The following is a 19,360-nucleotide window of genomic DNA, read 5'->3' as shown; positions in this document are numbered from 1 at the left end:
GAGTTTTCTCAGATCTGGCCTGCCCCCTCCCCCCGCCAGGTTTTCTTACCATTACAAGTGGTTTACTTGGTAGAGAAAATTACTAGCTAATAACTTTATTCATTTAATTCTCAATGGGAGTCCTATCATATCAGAATCACTTGGGGGCTTTTTCCAAAATATATATTCCTCTGAAATCTCAAGACTCGGATTTCTTCTTTTTACCCCCAATGTGGAAAATCAGTATTACTTAAAGCCTCTTTTATAAAAGGATGTCAAATCTCTTGTTTGCACTAAAGGAAAGAAAAAAAATTTTAGAAAGGAATTTTAAAAGTCTCCTCTAGACAACATTGGGAACAAAAAAAGAAATATAACCTTATCCCTGTCCCAACTGAGAAGGCCAGAATATAAAGATGGGTGGGTTAATTTATAGAAGTTGGAATGGTAAGCATGGAAAGCCACAAGAGCACGTGCAGTAAAATGTTTCTTCCAACCAGAAAGTACCTGAAATGTCAATGTCACTGCCATCCCCAGTGAATGATTTTACAAGTTCAAGTATTTACTGCATCAAAGTGGTGCATTTTCTAGTTAACTCATTAGCCTGGATTACTTTATCTAGCCTTAACACATGCCATCACCAGTGGAGGATTGAAGGAAGCAGAACTAACCCTTTTGATAAACAGAAAGAATTGAGACTTGGTGACTTCATGTGAAGTTGTGACCAGAGACTCTAAGCAAAGAATACTCGGGGGAAAGAATTGGCATCTCCAAAGAGGAAGAAAATTTTATTTCAATATTATTGAATAGGCTATGCCTACCAAATCATGGGAATTTACTGTACTTTATAAATTATTTTAATAGTATATACAGCATCAATTTATTTCAAATATTTCAGTGACACCAATGCTGCGAAATATTATTTCAAAAACAAAAAACCTACATGTCATTGCTTTCAGAAACAAAAACATTTAGTTGATAGTTTTTAACTATTGCCTACACAAAGGATTATCAATGGAAAACTATAAGAAAGAGAAATCTGTTAAGAAATGGAAAAAATGATCAAATTCAAACCGCCTCTCAGGGTATTTCAGCTCTGCCAAGTTTTGATCTCCAGGAACACTATTGTAGAATAAATCCATGAGTCAAGAAAAATACAAAGGACAAACTCTCTCCTCAGTTCCCTTCATCACCCTCCTTCTCACAGCTGGAGGTCCAAGCCATCAGATCTTCCTAGGATGTTCAGTTCGGAGCCAGAGCCCTGATATGTAACATCTTACCAGGGCTATATGCACTGCAAGATAATTCTAAATGACTGTATGGCAAGACATTTAGAAAGGGCAGATGTTGGAGCAATATTGGGATCTGTTGTCCCAATTAGTGTCTGAAATACACTGTCTTATAAATCTGCTTTATAAAACATATAGTATGAACCATAAAGGTGTGGCCAGAAGCATCTTAATTTTTTTTAATGGGAGAACAGGATAAGGACTGTGACTTTACATGATTTAAATTTGTACTTACCTCTAATAAACCTCAGATGATTTATTCTGCCATAATGAATAAAAACAGTCATAAGATTTTCTAACCGATATCCCTTTCCCACACCAGCAACATATATACGCTTGTATGTGACTTCTTTCTCTTTAAAAATGCTGTTAAAGTGTTTATAGCTCTTCAGGATTACATGTTGAGCCAGGATTATAAATATGTATAAATATGCAGATGCTCCACTGAATGTTCCTTATCTCATTTGTGTTTCCGAAATTGTATAAGATAACCTTTGTGCCTTTCAAAAACATCTTCTCACACCCCAGGGGGCAAATTACCTCTATTTTCATTTCCTTTAAAGTTAGATCATTTTATAATTAAGAACTTATTGAAGCAGATTCTCCCCACATGTATGCTACTCCCTGGGGAGTAATCTATGCAAAGGGAATCTATGACTTAATATCATATAAGCTAAAAACTGTACAATGGATACCTGGGATTTTTTTAAAGTCAATTTTGTAATCATTATAAATAATCCACTGTTTAAAAGGCTATCATTTTAAGAAATCCATAATACAAATAACTTATAGTATCATTCATTAGATTGCTTTAAAATGACAAGATCTTTAATAAAGAAATAACAATGGGCTTGTTCTATTTCTTGTCCAAAAGCATTGGAAAAACCAGTTGATGATGATGATTATGATGGTGAAGATGATGATGATGAAGTTGTTTTATAGCTCTTTACTATTTACAAGGCACTTCCACATAAAATATTCATTCAATCCTCAAATACCTATGAAGTAGTAGTTAAGGTTTATATTTATAAACCAGAAAACACAAGATCATAGATTTTATCTTGGCAATGACCTCAATCATTAATAGATTAAGGACCGAAATGCTGGAGAACAGAACAGAATGATATCAAATCTCCTATCTTTCCCCCATCACAAAATCTTGAAAACAAATTCTAGGAAAACAAAAGAAGCAGGAGCAAACAGAAATACTGAGTCTAATGAGTACTTTAGGAAATTGTCTCCTGTGACGTTTTTATCATTAGCTTTTTTATCTGTTGCTCTGCGCTAATATAAGAATTCAAAATTGTGTTCTTACTTTGGTTTGTAAAAGGCATAGAATGGGTTACTAACCAAAGCATTAGGAAATGTGCCTAAATTTGGGTTATCACTTCTCACCTCAGCTGCAAAATATCATTGACAACCTGGATCCTCAGTTTTTTCTTATAGCATTGAATTTTTTTTTTTGCTTACTAAAATGATTTAAAGTTTATGTAATATATTCAATTTTGAAAACCTTAATGTGCTACTCTAAAGCTAAGTATTTTTTAAAGTGAAACAATAAAAAAGAGGGTTACATCTTGCATTTATTTGTTTTGTGTATTTAAGAATGAAGAACTATAGAATGTATCCAAGCAGCAGATTTATGTACAAAGAATTTTGAAGTATATTTTACATAATTATTTTAAATTGGGATAGGAAATAGCAGAACTTCTTAGTGTGTGAAATTGTAACAACTCTTAGAATACTATCAGAGACAGAGGAATTACTATATTCTAGATAATCTCTATAAAGATGACTTAAAATCATTTTTCTAAGAGATGTTTTGTGTATATATATATATATATGCTTATATACACACACATACATACACACATATATGTACATATATATATGTATACATGTCCATACACACATACACTCCCATAGACTTGCCTGCAAAACATCACACCAAATTGCACACATGCAAAATGGAAATCCCACGCTCCATCAAATCCCACAAACACCCCATTTTTGTCAAACCCAGGAAGCTGGAAGTCATCAGTGTTTCTTCATCAATTTATGTCCTTTCTGTCATCATATAATCTGACTTCTGCCCTTAAACCATCTTTGTTCTTGCTTCTTCCTCTCCATTTGTTCTGCCACTGATGAGACCTATGCTTCAGCTCCACACCCACTTTAGGAATGACCTTTTTTTATAATTTTAATATTTATTTTTTAGTTTTCGGTGGACACAACATCTTTCTTTGTACGTGGTGCTGAGGATCGAACCCTGGCTGCACGCATGCCAGGCGAGCACGCTACTGCTTGAGCCACAACCCCAGCCCTAGGAATGACCTTTATTTTGTCTGGTCAGCCTTCCACATTCACCTTTCTGAGTGCTTAAATCACCACTTTTATTATTTATTCATCTATTTCCTTATGGCAAGTGGGATTAGGTAAAAACTCTACCCAACCCCAGGAACTCCAAAATCTGGCATCACCCCTCAATGCAACCACATTTCCCACATTTCCATTATAGCCAAATGCTATGATTTTTGAGTCACAATCACCCCAGACCTCCAATCTTTTTTTATTGAATGCTCTTTGCCTTTCCCTTTAGCCTGACCAAATTCCACATCATTTCCAATGAAACTATTTCAATTCCTGTTAAATTCATTCTTAACATCAAGTAATTGACATTTTCTGATTTCTCCACATATTCACATTGTTTCACTAATTGCATTACTACAATTATTACTTTATTTTTTCCTGTGTCATCAGCCTTCAGTATCCTAGTGGATAGATAGAACATGATCACTAAATGATCTGATTTCTTATTGGTATTTTCCAGAGTGAACATCCAGCCACATAATGGATAAAGCCACACATCCACACCCTAGTTTTACTTTCTTTACCTATTTAAAATATTATTGAGATAGAGCCATGTGAAAGCTGTTCTCAGTTTCAAGAGGAAAATAAGAAGTCTAAAGTTATGGGTTCAAGAGATTTTTGTTTTACTCTATTTTAAGGTCAAGTTTTAAAAGGAGACAACAGTGAAAACAAGACTTTAGAAAACTTCTGATCTCTGGTTATTTATTTATTTAGGTTGTTTAGTTATCCAAAGTACATGTATGAGGACACGAATTGGTGTGAGTATACTATATACTTGTATACAAGCAGAGATATGCAAACTTGAGCTCTATATATGTAATAAGAGTGTCATGCATTCCGTTGTTATATGTAAATTTAAAAAATAAAATAAGAAAAGCAAGCAGTGGCAAACAGATGCCCTAACACATAGAGAAAGTCTATGAAGACTTTCAAATTGCAGTGGGTGACCTGCATGCTACCACTCCCACCCTGGGATCCTCAAACACAAACATTATGGCTGGGATAGGAGGAGAAAGAGATAAGAAGACTGAAAGAAAAAAAAATGTGTAAACTCTGTTTTCCCCTTTCAGCACAAATTGAAGTGATACCATGCAAAATTTGTGGCGATAAATCCTCCGGGATTCACTACGGAGTCATCACGTGTGAAGGCTGCAAGGTAGGAACGGTCACTACTTTATTTGGTGCATGCTTCAGGCCCCTGTGCACCCTTCTTAAAGAAGCAATTATGTTTTTGGACACTCCTGTCTCTTCTGACTGGCTTGGTGGTGGGTGGATTGATTTTCTGTTCTTTTGACTTTTTCTTGTTTTTGCCAGATCCTTAGAAATGCATTCTTATTTGAAGGCTTGAATTAGTCACATTTACAGAGATAAATACAGAGTCTTAGTATTTTAGCAGTCTTGTCCCCAGTGAACTCCAGAGCACTTATTAGTGTATGTTAAAACTAAAGGATTAAATAAAGAGTGTAAACTAATGGCATGTATTTATCTAACTGCTTAAGAAAGACAACATTGAGGTAACAGCCACAATATACATATGGCCATCCTTTACCTTCTGGAAAAGAAAAGAAACCTAGAAGCATGGGATGTTGGAAGTGACCAAATAATCCCCAAGTAAATTAAAAGTCACATCCCCCAACTTCCACATTGTTCAATGAGGTCCTGTTGGATAAACAATATCATATCCTTGATTAGTATCATTGATTCAGAGAGGAAAAAGCTGTCCATAACACTATTTTTTTTTTCAGTTAGTCCAGTATTCCTTCCCAGGACAGATTTCACCAACCCTTCTCAACAGCAAGTACATACCAGAGAGGAAATTCCTTCTGACTCAAAAAGCTGGGCAGAACAGTCAACCTCGGCTTAATCTGAAGCAAGAGAAATTTGAAAATCAACAGTAACTTTTTCAGATTAATCCTTAGAAGGAAAGAGTGAGAGACTCTTAGCAAGGAGAAAGCAAAAAGTTTACAAGTGATTTTAAAGGGGCCACGTGTAACCAGAACCAAGAAAACCCACCTATGATCTTGGGGTAAATGGTGATGTACTGGCTTATTGGCAAGAGCAATTATATTTTTGATCAAAGATGTGAGCAAATGAAACATTAATTTAAGGTCAGTGAACTGAATTAGATGTAATACAGTCATGAATCTGATCTTAAGAGACTTTCAAAAGTAAACAAGGTAAAACATACAGTAGTAATCAAATACTGATGCTGTGTGAAAAACTGACAGTGTCTTAATTAAGAGTCTCAAAAAAGGATGATTTCTGCCATTGAAAACAGAGAGAAGCAAAGAAAAGAGGAACAAATGAGAATGGAAGAGGGAGGGAGATTAACATAGTGATCTGCTTTAGCGATGATTAGTGATAATCCGTATGTGAACATCATGAAATGTCCCTTGCATTCTGTTCTTCTACAGAGCTATAATTAAGAATTGCATGCTGTGCACGTTAATGCAGTTTTTTCAACTCATTAATAAGAAACAATGTAGAAAAATTATAAGGTGGCATTTTTTTTTACCCTCCTTAAGTTATTATTTTCTCTGGGCAGGAAGGCAAACTTTTCTTCATAAACACTAGTAATTTTGAAAACAGAAGAACCCTCTCCACTGAAGGCATTTCTACCAGTCTGTTGACTTGTTCTGCAATTTTAAGAGCTGCAGTCTAGTTTACATAATATCCACTAAAAAAATTTTTTTAGATCAAAGTCAAAATGAAAATATTCAGTGTTTCATTGGATAAGCCTTTTTTGGAAATTTTCTATTTTCAAAATATGGAGATATATTTATGTTAAGGAGAAAAACATTTTAAATAGTAACTTCTAAAAGCTTTAATTACTAGACAAATATAATCCAACAGGTCAACAGCCAGGAACAAGTGTTTAAGCTTCTGTCATCTTTTCTATTTAGAAGAAGAATCCACAATCAAGGAAATTATGCAGTTACTATGAAGTATACTCTGATGTTTTAGTTAAAAATGACTGAACACCACACTATTTTTATGGAAAAATTTTTCATGGAAAAATCCACATTTTTAAATATACTACATTTTTCTCCAAATAGAAAACTCAAAAAAATCTCATTTAGGATTAGATGTCAATATCATCATACTCAGAATTAACCTCTGAATTTTTATGATGCTGTTTTTGAGTAAACATAAACAACTTATTTAAAAATAACATCACTTCAGCTCACACACTTACTCAATTCCTATTCATTCAATAAAATTTGAAACAGAATCTCTGTCTCATGTCATAAACCTCATTTGCAAAAATAAGCAACAGATAAGCAATAAATACCTTATAATTAATATCAAATTGGCCTTAAATTAACGCTTGTAACTTAAGGAAAATCTTTTCTTTGGACTCTTTTGCTCAGTAGCGCTACTACCCAAAGATTAAAAACTGAAAATTCTTTCTTAAAAATCTAAATTTCAAGTCATCTTTAATCAGGTCTGATGTGCTGAGGTTATACTGTCTGACAGGCTCATGGTATATGAAGTACGTCCTTTCAGTCCCTGGGGTTTATCATGATCTCTGTTTTAAGGGGTTCTGTAAATTCAATCGAACTGGACAATTTCATTCTGCTGTCACTGGTCCAGTAGATAAATAATGCACATGGAGATATGGAGATGAAACTAGTTTTTGTTGAATGACTTTGAGCTTACACCTCACAACCTACTGAGACTATTTCTCTAAGATATCCTTGGACACATGTCCATTCCTGAGGTTCCTGCAGTTTGGCCAAGTTTTCTTGACATTGCCAAACTGGGCCATACTGGAATCCAAGGCAAAAGGAAAATTGATAAGATCAATCCTATCTTTCTTTAAACTACTGGTAATTTTCATACATTGAATTAAAATCCTATTTCAATAACTACCAAGTGTTTTTGGTGAACCATAACTGTCATAACCAAGGTGACTGCCACACTAGCTTCACCTAGTTCCAGCCCTGCCTCTCCTCCTGTGGAACACAGAAAGTATTTGACAGAAGTCAGAGGAACTTTTTCAAGCTTCTCAGCAAGATAGGCATTCAGCTGATTTCATTCCTGGGCTTTTTAAGTACTCCTCCCCCCAAAACATGATGCTGTTATCATTTCCTAAAATTTCTCTTGGTACATCTATTTTAGATCATCCTTTTGCTCGTGGCAATTGCACGTTTGCTATTTTGCTGTAGGCAATTCAAAAATGATAAGGGAAACTGATTATGTAGGGGAGTAGAGGGATAAACAACATCTCATATCTCTGGAGAAATGATTGTCTTCTTTCATAAGGTTTCCTTTTTTATTTTTATTTACTTTTTCCACATTTTAATGGTGCATTGTAGTTGTACATACTGATGGGATTTGTGGTTACATATTCATAAATGCACAGAGATAACAATATAATTTGGCCAATATCACTCCCCAACACCTCTCCCCTCCTTCCCCACCTCTACTCTTTGGACCCTTTCCTCTACTGATCTTCCTACGATTTTTAGGAAATCTACCCTGACCCTTGTTTACGTTTTTCCTCTCTAGCTTCCACATAAGACAGAAAACAGGACCCTTAACCTTCAGAGTTTGACTTATTTCACTTAACATATTGGTCTCTAGTTCTATCCATTTTTCTGCAAATGACATTTTTTTTCTTTATGGCTGAATAAAACTCCATTGTGTATATGGATTTTTTTCTTTATCCATTTTCTTTATCCATTCTTCCAACAATGGATACCTAGGATGGTTCCATAGTTTGGCTGTTCTGTCAAAATGACTTTGACTTTATGAATTGTGCTGCTATAAATGTAAGTATGCATGTATCACTACAGTAAGATGCCTTTAATTCTTCAAGGTAAATACCAGGAAGTGGTATAGGTGGGTGATAAGATTCCATGCTTAGTCTTTCGAGAAGCCTCCATATGATTTCCATAGCGGTTGTACTAATTTATAGTCCCACCGACAGTGTAAAAGTGTTCCTTTTGCTCCACATCCTCTCCAGCATTTCTCAGTAAGGTTTTCTGTAAGATACTAAGGGAGAGTGGTAGGCAGAAGAACTGAAAAATAATAATAAACTCAGCTGCAGATTTATTTAGAGGGATAGTATATGGTCCATGACATTTCATTTTGTACCAGAAGGACCCAAGCATACTTCTATGAAGACCCTTATATGCTATAACTTAAGGCTAAGCAGAAATCATTTGTTCAGTTTTTACTTATTGTTTATTTTCCTTTACTCAAGATGTGTTTTATTATAGGCAATATATCACTGGCTTAAAAAACGACTTTCCACATATGTTCTGACCACATTAATTTTTTTCCCCAATGAAGCCAAATGCATCTTAGAAACTAGGAAAACAGCAGCACATACTGAGCACACATTCCTCAGTAATGAAGCTGCCATCAGCACTCTAAGTTTCTCACCACCACTGAGTTTAGTACAAGCTCAGTCCTTGTCCCCATCAAGTATCATCATATTTGGTTTAGCAACAACACACTTCTTTGTTATTTTCCTTCATTGCTCTTTTTTAAAAAATTTATTTTTATTAATTCTAATCAGTTATACATGACAGTAGAAAGCTTTTCAATTTATTGTACACAAATGGAGCACAACTTTTCATTTCTCTGATTGTACATAATATAGAGTCACACCACATGTGCAGTCATACATGTACCTAGGATGATGATTTTGTCTCATTCTACCATCTTTCCTACCCTCTTGTCCCCTCCCCTTCTCTCTCTCCCCTGGGCCCAATCAAAGTTCCTCCATTCTCCAAATTCTGCCCCCCCCATTATGGGTGAGCATCCACTTATCAGAGAAAACATTTGGCCTTTGGTTTGGGGGGATTGGCTTCTTTCACTTAGCATGATCTTCTCCAACTCCATCCATTACTTGCAAATGCCATGATTTTATTCTCTTTTAATGCTAAGTAATATTCCATTGTGTATGTATGTATGTATGTATATGTGTGTGTGTAGACACACACACACACACACACACACACACACACACACACACACATATATATATATATATATTATATATATATTTCTTTATCCATTCATCTATTGAAGGACATCTAGATAGGTTCCACAGTTTAGCTATTGTGAATTGTGCTGCTAGAAACATTGAGGTGTATCTGTACTATATAATATGCTGATTTTAAGTCCTTTAGGTATAGACCAAAGAGTAGATAGCTGGGTCAAACAGTGGTCCCATCCCAAGTTTTCTAAGAAATCTCCATACTGCTTTCAAATCAAGAAACAATAAATAGGATAGATTCAAACTAAAAAGCTTCCTCTCAGCAAAAGAAAAAAAAAAAACAATGAGGTGAAGAGAGAGCCTACATTTTGGGAGCAAATTTTTGCCACATGCATGTCCGATAGAACACTAATCTCCAGGATATATAAAAAAAACTCAAAAAACTTAACACACAAAAAAACACACAACCTAATCAATAAATGGGCTCAAGAGCTGAACAGACACTTCTCAGAAGAAGATATACAATAAATCAACAAATATATAAAAAAATGTTCAATATCTCTAGTAACTAGAGAAATGCAAATCAAAACTACTCTAAGATTTCATCTCACTCCAGTCAGTATGGCAGATATCAAGAATACAAACAACAATAAGTGTTGGTGAGGATGTGGGGGGAAAGGTATACTCATATATTGCTGGTGTAAATTGGTCCTCAGTGCTCTTTGGGGACAGACACTCTGTTGCTTTTGCAGAGGACAGCACAGTTCATAAATATCTTTGGTACACATTCATTACGTGAATGAAGGAATGAATGATGCCTTCTTCTCTCTGCAGATAGCACCTATTTTCTGCATAGAACATCTGTAAGCTATCCAAGGAGAAGTACCTAAATAATTTTTTTTTAAAAATATGCTCAGTTATGTTCAGTGTAGAAACTGTAGCAAGTGTATAAGTTAATGTTTCCCTTCTTTCTAAACCTGCTTCCCTCCCCTTTTCTTTTTCCCTCTAGGGATTCTTCAGGAGGAGCCAGCAGAACAATGCCTCTTACTCCTGCCCAAGGCAGAGAAACTGTTTAATTGACAGAACCAACAGAAACCGTTGCCAACACTGCCGACTGCAGAAGTGTCTTGCCCTAGGAATGTCGAGAGATGGTATGGTGACACCTTCCTATTTCTTACTTTGGGGTTTTCAAAGGAATGCTTCTTTAGAGGCTATGTGAGCCACTGGAAGGATTTAAATGTGGAAACTGGGAATAAGAAGAAAAGAAAACCATAGTTCTGGAAGTGAATTAAGAAGTAAAGTAAGAACATATAAAATATAGTATTGTCTCAAGAAATGAGAAGAAGGGGGAGGTTTTACTGTAGCTCATCCATCAGCCTATGCTATCTAGGTTAAGTGAAAGCAACGTAAGCATAGGTGGAAAGTGACCATCCATCCAGGTTGACTTGTAAAGAGGGGTCTCCTGGCATGTGAGACTTTCAGAACTAAAACCCAGAAAGTCCCTGGTAAACAGAAGCCATTGGTTCACTGGGGAGGTCTGCCTGGCACACAAGTTTCTTGGTATACAGGCAGATTCTAAGGAGCAGAATATGCTTCTCTGGGAAGTTTAGAAGCTTGGATACCCAGATGAGCATCTGGACTATTCTGAGCCATGATGAAGATTGCAGAGGCTACAGCAGAAGTCCAAGTCTTACAAGGGCTGTGTAGGTGGCGTCCCACTCGGAGGAGTATGACGCAAGTGTGCACTCCAACCAAACTGGGTGGCCTGGCTCCTAGGAATGAATTTCTTAGGTTAATGAAAGAGAACAAATAAAAAAAAAGATGAACCAAGAATTTCACCTAGTTTTTCTTATATTTTGAGCACTCACATACATTCATTTTTTCCCTGCTGAGATTTTCCTGTAGCAGATTATAAGTGTCCCTGAGCCCTGGGGCCATTCCTGTCCTGTGTCCACTGTATCCTGAGGGAGTGATTCAAAGCAAACACCTTGGGCTGGGATGTGGCTTGGTGGGAGAGCACTTTCCTAGCAGGGGCAGGGCCCTGGGTTTGATTCTCAGCCTTGGAAAAAAAAAACTAAAATTAAATCAAGCACGTAAATGTTTGCTAAATGACCTACTCACAGCACTTTCTTCTCAGACTACCTGTAGTTTGAGACATAGCCATTACTTCTGACACTTATTTTCTTGATGTGAATCACTCTAGATTCTGTGCCTCTGGTCACACTCTCTCTCTAGTAAAGTTCAAATTCTCACCAGATGGATTTAAAAAAGTAAGAAATGTCCAAGTTTTAAAAAAAATAGTCAGTTGGTATTCACTATCACTTAGTACATTCAGGTTTAATCAGTTATTAGGTTTGTTTTTGTTGTTGTTTTTACCTTTTTTCTAATTGCCAATGAATCTAAACTTGTGTTGTACAATAATATACCTGTAACACAAATTTATCCAAAAAATATATTAAAAGAATCTGATCTTTAGCCCTTTAATTTCTAAGTTCCTTCTAATGTTGCAGAAATTAAATTTTCAAATTTTTCCTATTAACTAATTTTTTGTTATTTATTTTTCTGGGCTCACTAAGCACATAAATTTACTCCTGGGGTAAATTTATAGTACTGTGTATTTCTATAAAATCAAGGCAAATTAAGTGAATAGAGAGGGGTTAAATGGTATTCAGGATTTATTTAGTGAAAAGTCTACGGGAATTTGAGTTGATGAATTTGTACTTCATTTCTCCCATATGGAAGAAGGATATTAATTGATATCTTCTGAAACACCCATTAATAATTGTGCAAAGAGATAAGCCACTGGGTGTATTCATATGTTGTATTTCTTCCTACAATCAAGGAAGTCTGTCTTCTAAAAGCTTGAGTCTTGTGAGTCTGGAGAACAGAATCATGAGCAAGAGATGGGTATATTTTCCAGGAAGAGTCAGCACTCTCAGTAAATCAGCTCAAAGTCTAGGAGATTGACTGAATCCCATGTCATAAAAGACAGTTCCTGGCAGGGTGAGGGTCATTTAATGGATGGAGCCTCAGTCTTTTCTCAAGGAGAAAAATTTCACTGCAGCACATATACCTCTAGGCAAGTAAAAGCAATATAGAGTCTAAGGATACTGGGGAGTAAGGACATGATCCACTTAATCCTCTGCCCACAGACATACAGGATCATCTTTAAAATGCCTCCTAAGTATGTCTTATGTCAAACCACTCATAAAGATAAATATTCAAGGTGGGAGTGGTGATTGGGAATGCAAAGAGGAAGAGGCTCAAGAAGATGAGAGAGAGAGAGAGAGAGAGAGAGAGAGATTCTAAGGATGAATAAAGCTTCCTTACAATGTCATATAGAGGAACTTGGTCAGAACCTTAATTTTAAAAAGTTCCTTACACAAACAAAGAATACCAATATCAGGAGGCTGGCTAGGTTTTCTCTGTTGTTGATAAGTAATGCCTAGTATGTAGCATTAAGGAATTTCCAAAGAAAGCCACGCATAATGGCACACACCTGTGATTCTAGCTACTCTGGAGACTGTGGACAAGAATCGAAAGTTGGAGGCCAGCCTTAGCAACTGGGCAAAACCCTGTCTCAAAATAAAATTGAATTTTTCAAAAAGGAATTCAAAAGCCCCGAAGTTATGGTTGGTTTGCTATGTCTAGTCAGAGTGAGCGATGGAGTTTCTACTGCCACTAATTGATTATCCTACCATTTACTGACTAAGCAAATATTTTCAAAGTACCTTAGCAGTAATACCTAAGTCAAGGTACAATGTCCTCACAGCTGACTTCTTTCTACAACCCCCTACCATTCCTCAGAGATTAAGTGATATTTTCATTTCAGTATATGTGTTTGCTCTGTCACTTATGCTGGCTCGGGGAATGTCTCCTTCTTATCTAATCACTGCAAGTACATGGCTATAAGTTGATATCTTAGCCTAACAGTTTAACTCACTGGATGTTCAGTCTCTCCTGAATTCCCATCATATACTAGTCACATTTGAGAGTAGACATCAAACTCAGAAATAACAACTTTGTTCAAATTTACCTTATTAGTCACATTTGAGAGTAGACATCAAACTCAGAAATAACAACTTTGTTCAAATTTACCTTAAACAAAGAATGAAAAGTCAAATCCACTTAAACACATGCACATGTGTCTGTGTCTATAAAGAGGTGAAAGTGGGCAGGTGGCAGGGCAGGGGTCGGGCGGAATGCACAGCAGGCTATGCCCACAGAACCTTCTCTACCATGTTTGTTCATCTTCCTTTTAGTGACCTTTCACAAAGGAATCTCAGGAAAATGTTTGATATCATTAGAAAACTATCTGCCCTCAAAAAAAAAAAAAACACACAATACTCACCTTGCAAAGAATCATGATTAAAAAAAAATCATTATTATTTTTAAAAACCTAGAATGTATCCTCTTAGAAGGCGTGTCTCTATGAAAACATAGAAACTGCCCTGTACAGGTTCAGGCTTCACAGATAAGGCTTCTTCTATCCAGAACTGTACTGTTTCCATTTGAATCATTTAAATTTCCATGAATTAAAATTAAATGAAACTTGACATTCAGTTCTTCAGTCACACTAGCTGTATTTCGAGTCCTCAAGAGTTGCATGTGACTTATGGCTGCCACACAAGAGAAACCTCCATCTCTAGAAGCTCTTCTGGAGAAAAAGTAGGAAATAAAAGAGAAGATTTTAAACTGAATAGAGTTAGGTGCATTGAATCAGACTAGAGCACTAAAAATGGGGGGGGGGGGCAAATCTGTAAAATTGAAAAGAATTAAATTAAGACCCATTTATTTGGTAAGCAGCAATACGTAAACACAGAAATGCTTGAACCAACAATAGTAAGATATAATCATTTTCAGAATGACTATAGAAAGGCATAGATATTCGTTGTATAAGTGAGTTTTCTTGAAACCAAATGTACATGTCTTGATGTCATGAAGTATTACGCAGAAATCTTCAAGGAATAAATGACTTTATTTTTCCATTATTCTGAAAATTTCCATTCCATTTAGAATCCTGTAATACAAACAAAAATGAAGTGATTTCTGATACTTATGAATAAAATTATTCCTTGCTAGTGTGAAGTACAAAGGAGTATTAACAGGTACCATAAGCAAATACCATCATTACTGAGTATTTACTTGTAACACATACATAATTGTGCTAGTTTCCTTAAGAGTTAGCAGTTTAACAAGAGGATGCCTCTATGCTCAAGTGAATGTCATTAACAGAATAATTCAAGTCTGAGGGGGCAAACTCTTAAAACATGTGCTTTCTATCAATGGGTAGTGATAAGAAGACTGTCAATACTTGAAAATATTGTAGTAATATAACCTTTGTTAAAATAGATTGATGAATACACCACGTGTACTTACACATAGTGACTAGGGATAATTTATAGGTCAGAAGAGATCAGTAGGTTTATTTTTGGGCATATACTGTAATTTTTCCCAAAATATGTCAACAATTTTATTGCAGGGAGGAACACAAACCTGAAACACTGGCTTATCATTTTTCTGAAATGAATGGAAAATTTGTTCTAGAATAGTATTACAGTTGTTATCAATGAAGTCCGTGATTTAGGATAAAGACTGATAATCCTGAAAAGAAGTGGAGCTTTAAGCTGTTTCTTTCTAAATATTTTAGTTGCTCGGTGGCCTGAGAAGTTGCTCTCTCTTAGAAAAGAGCCTTTCTCTGCTGCATTTTGAGATGTTCAACCGAGCAGAGCTCTTGACAGCATACTTTTTTGACATTGTTAACTTTAATGATGAGGACTCTGGTTAAAAGTACAATTCTGCTTGTGCCAGCTGCAGGTCAGGTCTGCAACTCTGCTGACCATAGCTGGCCTTGCCTGAGATGACTGAGGAGGCCACCTCAGCTTCACGTATCTCATTCTTCAGCAGGTTAGCTCAGGCATGGCCTTCCAACCTGAGGGCCCATTCACACAAGCCCTTTTCAAGCCTCTGTCTGTCTCACATTTGTCAATCTCCCATTAGCCTAGAGCAGGTCAGTGACCAGGAGTCAAGGGGTGGGCAGCAGGCCTGCACAGAATGAAAGGGCTCTGCAAATAGACACAGAGAAGGGCATGGAAGGGAATAGGTGAGAAGAACTGACAATATTAAGGCAATCCATTCACCATACATTTCATCTAAATGTAGAGCATATAGAAATCTAAAGCAAGGATTAAAAGAAAATTAATTTTTAAAGAGACTACCTTTCTACTTCCATATTAGATGAGTTTCTCATTGACAATTTTTAATTCTTATAAATTTTAAATAAATAAATGTAAAACTATTCTACTAAAATGAGTCAGTAAATAAATCTCCCCTGGACAAAAAAAAAATGTAATCCATAAGAATAGAAACCGTGCTTATATTCACCTCTTTAACTGCAACAAACAACCGTTCTGAACTTAAATAAATGCAAAAGGTCAGAAGAACAGCAAATAAACAAGCATGTCACATGATTTTCTTTTTCAATCAATATTTATTATTGTTTATTTATTCCTTATACAAAAAAAGATATGAGAAAGGTTTCCCTAAAAGTTATTGTAGAATTCTGTCCGTAGACAAACTGGAAATATCACTGCAATTAGTAAGCAAATAAATGTGTCTCTGAGAAACAGAATCTAATAAAGGCAGCATCTCTACAAACTAAGTTAAACACAATGATCTAAATGATTCAAGACCCTATAAAAGCAACACTGAGATGGAGAGATTGATGGTGATTAATCATCTTGCTTGTCTTCATTCAGAAAAATTACTGGATAATTACCACTTCATTTTCCTACTTAGGCACCATCAAAAAGCCAGAATGTAGGGCTATTTAGTAAGACTGAGAAGAAATAGGAAGACTTTGGGCCCAGCCCTCACATGCACAGTCCAGGAGGCGAGGAGGAAAACATGCGCTCCTCGACCTGGAAGTAGATGGACCGCCTCTGTTTACTTCCTGTCAATTAGAACTTAATCACATAGCCATGCCTCTCAGGGAGGGGAGCTAGGAAGTATGGTGTTCATTCTCAACAGTCCATGCTCAGATAAAAGTTGGTAGCTCTATGCCATTGCAGTGGGAGGAGAAAATCAATTTTGGTGGAATATTGGGGGAAGCGAATGGAATCTCTCTCACAGCAGGAACCTCCTGAGTGGGCCCTTTGAGCTCTTAGAGAGTTCTCAAACATTTCACCCTTTCGTTATTCATGGAAGAGCAACAACTCTAAGGACTGAATCCAGGAATTGAACCCTCCACTTCCTTCTTTCTACATTCTTGGAACTCCCACCACTAACAAGTAGTAGGAACACTGTCACCAAAGAAAAGAAAATGGAAAATCAGAGGGGAGCCTCTGCACTTGTCATATTTCCCACCACTAATGTGAGCTGAAAAGTGCTTGATGATCACAATGGGTAGTCCTGAGCCCCGAATATGCTGGTAACAGAATGTTTACATGCTAAAAAGGAAGTCAACAAAAGTCAAAGTGAGGAAAAATGTCAAGCTCCATGAGTTAAGAAACACATTGAAATGGAGTCACTTTATATTACTGGTGACCACAGCCTCTTCTTTTTCCTCAAAATGGCTGAGAATTTCTCTGGCAGAAACAGGCAAAATAAAAGTTGGGACCGGTGCAATGAGGAAAGGTAGTCACTGTTGACTCGCTTGCTAGGCATTGGATGCACAAAATTACTGTTTTCCAATATTTTTATCATTTGATCCCTAGATTCATCTGGAGATAAATGATGTAGTTTACTTTAAATATGTTTGTCACCCTGCCCCACATCCTTGGTCTTATCCAACACACTAATTACACAATAGATCCAATAGTAACATAATAGGGTCCTTTCTAACAACCCAGTAATCCTAATGCTTAAGGAAGGAAGTTAATAATGAGTCTTGTAGACATTTTAATAGCAGGTATAATTTGGTATTTGGGGGGTAGGGGTATTGAGGAGTCTCTTGTTTGTTTTGTTTTGGTTTTTATGTAGGTGAAAAAGAAGCAAATGTACCTTCCAACTTCATGGCAACAAAAACGTATAAATTTGTTTCATTTCTCCCAATCTCAGTGCTGTAGTTTGGATCCTTATTGATCCCCAAAGGCCCACGTGATAAAGGCTTGATCCCCAGCTTAGTGCTATGGGGAGGGAGTAGAAACCTTCAGAGGAGGAGGTCTTAGGTGATTGGAGGTGTGCTCCCAAAAGGAATAATGGGTCACAGGCCTCTCCCTCTGCTTCCCTTTTGCTTTCCTGCCATGAGGAGAATGGCTTGCTCTGCTACACACTATCCCCCCATAACGTGCTGCCTCACCACAGGCCCCAAAACAATGGGCTTACATAACTATGGCCCGAATCTTCCAAATCATAAGCCAAACCAAACCTTTTCTCTTTATAAGTTGAGTATCTTAGGTATTTGTCACAGTGCTGGAAAGCTGACTAACACATTCAGATTTAGTTCTCTTTGTGACCTAAACCAGTATAGGCCTGCCCCAAACAGGACCTTTCACCAATCATAAAGTGTAAATGAATGGATGCTTAGGTTATGGTGCTAGGAATTTGTCTTATCTGACGTTGAAAGGACAACCATCATGATTCTTAGACTTGAAGTCGTTAAGAGTGATAACCACAAGTGCTGTTTTGTGCTTTTCTCTCCAACCCAGCTGTGAAGTTCGGGAGGATGTCCAAGAAGCAGAGGGACAGCCTGTATGCTGAGGTGCAGAAGCACCAGCAGCGGCTACAGGAGCAGCGGCAGCAGCAGAGCGGGGAGGCGGAAGCCCTTGCCAGGGTGTATAGCAGCAGCATCAGCAACAGCCTGAGCAACCTGAGCAATGAGACCAGCGGCACTTACGCCAACGGGCATGTCATCGACCTGCCCAAGTCTGAAGGTTACTACAGCGTAGACTCCGGTCAGCCATCCCCCGATCAATCAGGACTTGACATGACTGGAATCAAACAGATAAAGCAAGAACCTATCTATGACCTCACCTCCGTACCCAACTTGTTTACCTATAGCTCTTTCAACAACGGGCAGTTAGCACCAGGGATAACGATGACAGAAATCGGTGAGTAGGAGTCTCCTCCAAGTTTCACTTTTGGAAGTTCTGCTTTGAAGTCACCTTGGTCCTATCTAAATAGGGTCATTTTCTTAGATGTAAACTGAATGATTTGCCCACGTGGCTTCTACGGAGAAAGTAAAGTGTCCTTGAAATACATTCTAATAAATTGTCATTGTTCCCTTGCCCTCATAAAAGTGTATTTTGAGCAAAGGAAAAAAGAAAAAAATCATAAATAGAAAGATGCTATCTATAAAGAAAGAACAGATGCTATCTGTTTGAAACCGGGTTCTCAGTGATGAAAAAAAAAAAAGGTTATTAGTATAAACAGAGAAGTTTTAGCATGGATCCAAAGCAATGCTCTCCAAAGCCATATAGGCCCTAAGGGATGTAGAGGCAATGTGGAATGACCAAATGAACAGGGGTCCTCTCTCCCTCTTAAGATAGTTGGGGACAACCTTGAGCAATCGGTCCTTCATTTTCCCTCTTTGTAATGACTGGGGGTAGACAAAAAGACTGCTAAGATTATCATAAATCTGAATTCATGAATTCCACATGGGATTCTTAATGACAGCCAGGAAGAGTGTGGTCTGGAATGTTACAGAACATGAGTGACAAATGAGCTCATCACAGGCGGGCCCCATCGCATCAGCAACCTGATCCATTGGGGGCAACTGTGCCTTTCAGTTCCCAGGGAGTGATCCTCCAGAGGCCCCGTCCTTCCGTTGGAGGCA

General features: G+C 37.1%; 1 protein-coding gene across 2 annotated transcripts in view; it reads left to right on the top strand.

Annotated features, from left to right (window-relative positions):
- Rorb (RAR related orphan receptor B) overlaps positions 1-19,360 on the top strand; it is a 181,279-nt gene that overhangs the window by 117,634 nt on the left and 44,285 nt on the right. For both annotated transcript variants that reach the window (XM_005324109.4, XM_005324108.4), the window contains exons 2-4: positions 4,706-4,791; positions 10,595-10,736; positions 18,234-18,635. In XM_005324109.4, the coding sequence (XP_005324166.1) occupies positions 4,706-4,791; positions 10,595-10,736; positions 18,234-18,635 (630 nt within the window). The remainder of the gene's footprint in view (positions 1-4,705; positions 4,792-10,594; positions 10,737-18,233; positions 18,636-19,360) is intronic.

The sequence above is a fragment of the Ictidomys tridecemlineatus genome, chromosome 4 (genome assembly GCF_052094955.1).
Source record: "Ictidomys tridecemlineatus isolate mIctTri1 chromosome 4, mIctTri1.hap1, whole genome shotgun sequence".
NCBI classification, from domain to species: Eukaryota; Metazoa; Chordata; class Mammalia; order Rodentia; family Sciuridae; genus Ictidomys; species Ictidomys tridecemlineatus.
Note: the sequence above shows the minus strand (reverse complement) of the source record. Positions and strands in the feature narration are given on the sequence as shown.